Source organism: Acomys russatus, chromosome 1 (assembly GCF_903995435.1).
Source record: "Acomys russatus chromosome 1, mAcoRus1.1, whole genome shotgun sequence".
NCBI lineage: Eukaryota > Metazoa > Chordata > Mammalia > Rodentia > Muridae > Acomys > Acomys russatus.
In genome coordinates this window covers 14,482,971-14,490,213 of record NC_067137.1, presented here as the reverse complement: position 1 = coordinate 14,490,213, position 7,243 = coordinate 14,482,971, and the positions used below count along the sequence as shown (strand labels likewise).

Sequence of the window (7,243 nt, the reverse complement as noted above, 5' to 3'; positions counted from 1 at the left end):
ATTGTCCCCTGAGAGGCAAAGTGGATAATGATCGGGGGCAGGGAGTCAGGAGACCTCCCAGTGGATGGTTAGAAAGGTGGATCCTCTCCTGTTGGAAGCCATTTCTCTGTGGATGCTTTGTTGACCTCTGGTTAGAAATTTCCTGGGTGTGGAGACCCCTGTGGGAAGGTCTGGCTTCCCTCAGATTTTCATGTCCAGGGGTCTTGTCTGTGTTCTACTATCAAAACAGTTGTTTGGCTTCCTCTCATTTGTCTGGGGCAGCTGATGGAAATCCAGTGTCTCTACGGAGTCTAGAGGGCCAGCTGTATTTTTAATAACACTAAACTCAGCACCTCATTTGCTTTAAAGCACAGTGGGGTTACTCTAGGGCACTGCTTCACAGCACTGCTTTATTTGGTCACAGGGGCTATGGTCAAACTGTGAGAATTTTATTGGATGCTAATCTAATATCTAACATTGTGTTCATCTGTTATTTCTCCTTGCCATTTATGGTGAAACTGTCTGCCAGAGCACCATAAATGCTCACTTCTTGTTTCTAACCCCATCCCAATTTTATTGTCATGCTCTGTGGGTAAAATAATCATGGGTTTCTACTGGTTTTTAACAATAGTCCTACTTTCTTAAAAATAAGTTTGTCTGGGCATTAGCTGTAAAAAATGCTAATGTTTAATTTTTAGTGTAATTTTAGGCTTTTCCAAGTTCTGTGTGTCTACGGGGCATTCTACTGGTTAGTCTTCCAAGGCAAAACAAACAAAAACCAAACCAAACCAAAAGAATCCCCTCCTCTGGTTTCTGTTGCAGGGCAACAGGCAGGGCAGGGAAGAGTCCAAGGACAGCAATTTAGAATCATCAGCATTTGGCACCAAAGACTTCATGGGAGGAGATGCTGTCACTCATGGAGAGCTTATGCTAATCTTCTGTAGTACCCAATTTGGTTGATTTGAAATTAGATTTAATCACAAGTGTTGCATGTACCTCTTCCAGCACCAGGGAGGGAGACCAGCCAACAGTGATTTCCATAATCTCCTTTGGTAAGAGTCACATTCGGTGACAGACAACCTTCTTAGGTCCTCACTCTTGCCTTCCTGGTTTTTTGGTCCCAGGCAAAATGATGTATTTTAATGAACCCACTGTTTTCTTCTATTCCTATTCTCTTGTTCCCATTAGACTTGCTCCAGTTGCTAGGAACCTATGCTCCTCCAGTTGGCACCTAACATACAAGTTGAGATCCCAGTGTTGGTGACCTTCATGTTACTATTAATCGTTATGGGGACTCCATGTTTAATGAGATGCCTCACCCAAAGGAGCCTGTCTCCAACAATAGAGAGCTGAACATTGAAAGAATTATTTGAGGGTAGAACTGTCTGTCCAGAGTCACATGGGGTTTACCTGGTCTGCTCAGAAACAAGGCTAGCCAAAAGTATGAAGTCCACAAACTTTGGAGTGCTTATGGATTTTTTTTTTTTTTTTTGAGATATGTAGTAAAAAACTGAATTTTCTATGAAAGTGTAATTCAAAGAGTTTTTTATTTTAGTTGGAGTCAAGGCCTTCAGTTCAACCTTTATAGATTGGGTGTGAGTTTTAGAAACCAAGACAATGGCCAACTTTCCATAATTAGTTCTGGGAAGCAGCTCATACAGCTGAAGAAGTCTCCAGGTGACATTTAGAATCTTCTCATGTTTTGCTCGATCTAGCCTAAGCGTGTAGGTGGGGACACAGGACAGTTGTTTTATATTTATATAAAGGGTATAGGACTCGGTGGTCTATTTATATACCTTAGTGGTCTAAGAAAATAATTAACTATTCATAATCTAGGAGACCAGTCCTAAACCGGAGAGTGTGATTTGGGGCTGGGTTGCCAGGATAATACCCAAAGGCAAAACTCACTATGGAAAGGGCATCGTGCTGGCTGTTCTACTGTCAGTCTCCCCAGCCTCTGAATTAATGGGAGGATTAGAACCAAAACAGAGCCTGGCATGGTGGTGCACGTCTTTAATCCCAGCATTTAGGAGGCAGAGGCAGGTGGATTGCTGTCGGTTCGAGGCCAGCCTGGTAAGTCCAGGACACCCAAGGCTACACAGAGAAATCCTGTCTAGAGAAACAAAAGACAAACAAAAAGCAAAAACCTATATGTTAAGGAGTTAATTCTTGGACTCCTAGATCTCCATCCTTCCAGGAAGCACAGGATTTGCAGCAGCCTTCGGGGAAAGTGCTAGCTTGTGTATACAAGGATGAGGCTGTGTCCTGGGTACCGGGATCCTTTTCCCTACAACCAGTGGTCCTTTCCGTGCTCACTGACAGTGATGCTGGATCACTGTAATTAATGACTTTATATTAATAATAATATATTAATATTAATTATAATAATAATAAGCACTCTGATATTTTTATTTTAGCATGGAATTTTTGGCTGGAATAATATACTTTGTTCTTTGTTAGGTCTTAGTGCCCATGAAAACAAACATTTACCTAGCCAAAAAAAAAAAAAATCTTGCCTTCTTTAAAAGAAAGGGTTGCTACTTATGCAAATGATGTGACATATTTCTTGTTGTTGGGTCACACATGGGTGGCTTGGCACTCTTTTTTTACTTACAAATGAAGTGCATTTGGGTTTCCTTATCTTTAAATAAGTGAATATAAGTCAGGTTGTAAGGGGAGGAAGACATCAAATCAGCTCTCAGCATGTGGGAGTCTAAAGTGCCTCTTTGTAGGACAGAAAGTTAACTGCCACTTGGGTACCTGTTCAAGAGAATGGGTCAGGCAAGAGAGGAGGTTTGTTTCTTTTGTGATGGAGAGTTTTTATTGCTATGTCAACTACATCTACGGGAATATGTGTGTTTTAGTTGTTTGGTCTGGACAAAGACAGAGTTTTGGAGAATGTGTATTTTGGTTTGGAAAAAGTCAAATGTGAAAAGGCATAAGGAATGCAGGATTGCTTAGGAGATGAAATTGAACACAGCTACTTTCCACTGTTGCCAGGGAGGCAGCAAAGAAGATGGAGGCACATCCTCCGCCTTTCCCTGAGATCATACAACAGACAAAGAACACAGTGAGACTGCGTATGATCAGGAATAAAGATGGGGAAAGTGTTGAAAGAGTTTGGCTGATGCCAGCTATGAGAAATGAACTCATGTGACTTGGCCTCACTGACAAGGCATAGGTGAGTCCAAAAGTCCAAGGTGTGACCATGTGAGTGTGACCATGTGAGTGTGACCATGTGAGTGTGATCATGTGAGTGTGACCATGTGAGTGTGACCATGTGAGTGTGATCATGTGAGTGTGACCATGTGAGTGTGATCATGTGAGTGTGATCATGTGAGCAAGAGTAACAGAAAGGAACAATGGGAAGAAGTGGTGTGAAGGTAAGAGACTTGGGAGTTATTGAATAGACTCAAAGCTCTGGGGAAAACGGTTTCCTCTCCTATTTGGTTAGCCACCAAAAGTAAATTTCACTTGTAAGGTCAAAGGTTATCTCACACATCATATGATGCAAGTGCAAGAACTTTGAACTCCAGGAAACTTTCGTTGCTGCTGAGGAGGCATATCAGTGATGCGAGGAGTAGAGGGAGCTGGCGCTCACTGTTGGCAGCAGTGCTCAGAGTAGGGAGGAGTGCCTGAAGAAGACAGGAATCTGTGCAATTTCCTGTTCTGGGTTCCTTAACCAATAACCTCAGGGCATCTGGAGAGTCTTGTAAAGGGAAAGGGCCCTTGAGTGATGGTCTGTAGCTTCCTTACTCTTGTCTGTAGGACCCACACTGCATGAGGAGCCTTTGTCTTACATGAATTTGTAAGATCACTATGTAGCTGGCATTGAAGAGAGCCGGGGGCTTTGCTGGGCCTGGGGCAAAGGCCTACAGTCTCACCCCACCCCCACCTCGACACCAAGATTTGTATAAACAACAACCACCACCACAACAAAAATGACCTCACATGTCCATTTTCCTAAGTATTCCTATTTCTAGAATCACATATATATATATATATATATATATATATATATATATATGTGTATATATATATATATATATATATATATATATATATATATATATATATATATATATATATACACACACCCAAAACTTCAGAACACGTAGGAGTCATCTCTCATCTTATTTTAAAGGCAAGGCTTAGGTACATTTTAGAAGCTGGTCATAAAATCTTTTCTGTTCTTGTTTATGACTATAAATGAGCAAGTTCATTTTAGCATTTACTCTTTATTGTGTGGTATGACATACCTAGGGAATGTGGGCATAAGCTCTCCTTAAATACCCACCTCCAATCTCTGCAGAAGCATTGTGAGTACTTTGTGCCTCTACACTTTACAGACTGTTGTTGGAGCTATTAGAAATATGGTAACACATTAGCAAGGGAGGGAGGTGGCGGGGGGTGGTGGTGAAGAGAGGAGGCTGATAATGCATAGGTTGTATTTTTTTTCTTTTGCAAGTACACATACACAGCTTACATGGAAGCACCAATGGAAACAAGACAAACAACACTTGATGTATTATCTATAAAATGTAGACTCTGCAATAAAAAGCCAAAGGCACATAAAAATATATTTCAACTTTAAAAATAACTTAGTTACAGTAATACCTTGCTTGTTTTTTTAACCAACATGTAGCTGACAGTCAAACTTTTGCAACATGGAAATAATATACAGGGATATATAAGAACAACAAGGAAAAAAAAACCCCAATCCCATAAGGTTGTTCTTCAAATATGAAAAGGGAGTAAAATCTTAACAATGGAGAAATTGCTATGGTGAACCCAAAGGGTACAATATACAAAAGAGTCTAGAAAAACAAAAGGCTTAGGTGCTAAGTAAGTTTGGATTTCCTTCTCACTGCATGCCAAAAGCGCCTTGGAGAGACCCAAGGACCCAGCCCTTCTAGACATGTCTGCATGTCTGCAAACAAACGAAATTGAGCAGAACATCAGCAGTGGCTGCTGAAAATGAGCTCTGACTCACTTCCTCTCTCTCTCTTTTTGCCAGAACAGGTCTTTTTGTTTTGTTTTGTTTTTTAATTATTCTTTTCAAAATTGTTTTTGCAAACAGGGCATGATGGTCAAAAAAATACTTTGTAGGAAAAGGAGCATTATTTTAGAAAATGCATCACATGGCTGCAGAAAACCAGCCAGGGCAGGTCTTTCCAACAGTTGTGGTTAGTTGAGCTTTTGTTTTCGGCTTATTTTGGTACCTCTTACTCCAAAGAAAAAGAGCTGACTCCTGGTTACTTATTTTTATCCATGACATTTAGGACCTCATCCAAAAGTGAGGGTCCAAGATCCAGCTGCAGGGACAGCAGGGAGCCAGTCAGGTCTGAGAGGGACTCCTCTGATTTACTCTTTGACTTCTCGAGCTCGCAGGATGCAGGATGCTCAAACATGTCCTCCGCAGGCCAGTCAGAGTACTGTTCAGACAGGCTGGAGGAGTGGCTGTCCCTGCCCTGGCTGGACTGAGACGCGGAGCCACTGGAGCCCCACGAGGTGTCTCCCTGGTGGACGGTCCCGCTCTCTAGCAGACTATTTTTCTCCTGAACCTTCTCTTCCATGACAGGCTCACAGCTGAGCCTTGGCAACTTAGGACGCCCAAAGGACTCCTGCTTGGAGTTAAATGTCACTGGTGACAATAAGGGCAGCATGAGAGCCTGGGATCCTCCGATGGTCGGGAGGGAGATGGCGTTTTTGAGCACCGGGGAGGGCGTTTCTGTGAACATTGAGTCCGAGGTGCTGTTGGTCCGGAAGAAGTCATTATGCCCAGGGAACTGGCCCGAGTGTGCTTTCTCTTGGTTCCCAGGCAAGAGCTCATAGTTGCCTTGAAGGAAGGAAATATCTCCGAAGACGTCATGCTGGCCCTCTTTGCCGATATGAATGGTGTGACGAAAGTCCCCCAGGGGAGGGCTGATCATATCAGGGGACAGAATGTCCCGCAGTTTAAATTTCTTTCCCTTCTTGTTGTTGGCTGCTTTCAGGTAAATTGGGGTCTTGGCTGGCATTTTGGAATCTGAGAATGTCTACTTGACAGATGGGGAAAAGGGCGCCCTTCTTCACAGGTATCCCACACTTCCAAAAAATCCTTTTGGATAAGAAGGGTCACATCATTTTTCCTCAAGTGGCTCTAAAGTGAGACAAGGTCTGAAAAAAATCTTGCTCTGTATAGAGTCACGTGGTCCTTCTAGAGAGCCGGTTACATTATCCAGTCCCTTCTACAGCAAGGAGAAACCTGGAAAAGAAACCAAAGCAGGTTGTGGTCACCATCGCTACAGTCCTTTAGGCCTGCCTTCCCCAGGAGTGCTACCCCAATGCCTGGGAGTAACAGCAAGGCAAGCTCCCACCAAAGCCCAACTTATTTCCTTCTACTAGCTGTGGTAAGACCTTTACTGTCTATTTGTACTGAGGAAGACATCTTTCCTATCTTGGTGCATCTAAATTTCTGAATGTAAATCAATCTCCATCACATATTGTCATTATCAACTTAAAACACATATCTAGACTTAACATCTTAACCCCTCAACAACTAAGCTTCATTGTAAAACTAAGCTACCTGGTCTTCAACTCCCTCAGAGACTTGAGTAAACTTGATTATCTGAGCATGCCAGGAGTGCAGGTTAGTAGCTTACCAAATGAAAAAAGATGACACAGACAGTTTTCTACCTGAATAGTCATCCAAAACTCTCTATAACATTGGAGCATCACCTTCAGCCTTCTGGTCCAATATATCTGACAGACATATTTGTGAGGCAGGAACTATTGAGGACTTGCTTATCCTGTCTTGGCAGAGTTTGGCCAAAATACTAAGAATGTAACATTTATAGAATTCCTGATTGTGTCATGGTTCCTCTTGCTATAGGTAATCTATTGTCTATATGTGTAATAATATAAATGTATATGTAAAAATATAAAATAATTTTTAAAAAAGTGATGGGATTACAATCCAGATGTAATGTGAATAAATTATTAAAAAAAAAAAAAACAAATTAAAAAAGACCTTTAGTGTCAGTAAGGGCTCACCAGGATGAACCCTTCAGTAAGGATGTAAGCAAGGGCCTGAGGTCAGGGGAAAACAGAAAAGAGGTACTTGAGATGTCAGTACCTTTTAAACATGGCTGTGGACATGGTTTTCTGAATACATCTAAGACTTTCATTTCACTCTCTTCTTAAAGCAGATGTCATGGGAGCAGAGACATGGCTCAGCGGTCAGAAGAACCCAGGGGTCCTGGGTTCCCAGCACCCAGGTAGG

The 7,243-nt window shown here is 42.1% G+C and overlaps 1 protein-coding gene across 1 annotated transcript; it reads right to left on the bottom strand.

The window, feature by feature from the left end:
• Window positions 1–4,408: 4,408 nt before the first annotated feature.
• Cdc42ep3 (CDC42 effector protein 3) lies at window positions 4,409–6,238 on the bottom strand. The gene has a single exon (XM_051165924.1). The coding sequence runs from the start codon at window positions 5,997–5,999 to the stop codon at window positions 5,235–5,237; it is 765 nt and encodes a 254-aa protein (XP_051021881.1). The 5' UTR covers window positions 6,000–6,238; the 3' UTR covers window positions 4,409–5,234.
• Between the last annotated feature and the right edge of the window lie 1,005 nt (window positions 6,239–7,243).

Excerpts from the sequence above, each read along its gene's own strand:
- Cdc42ep3 (XM_051165924.1), bottom strand. The coding sequence starts at position 5,999 with ATGCCAGCCAAGACCCCAATTTACCTGAAAGCAGCCAACAACAAGAAG.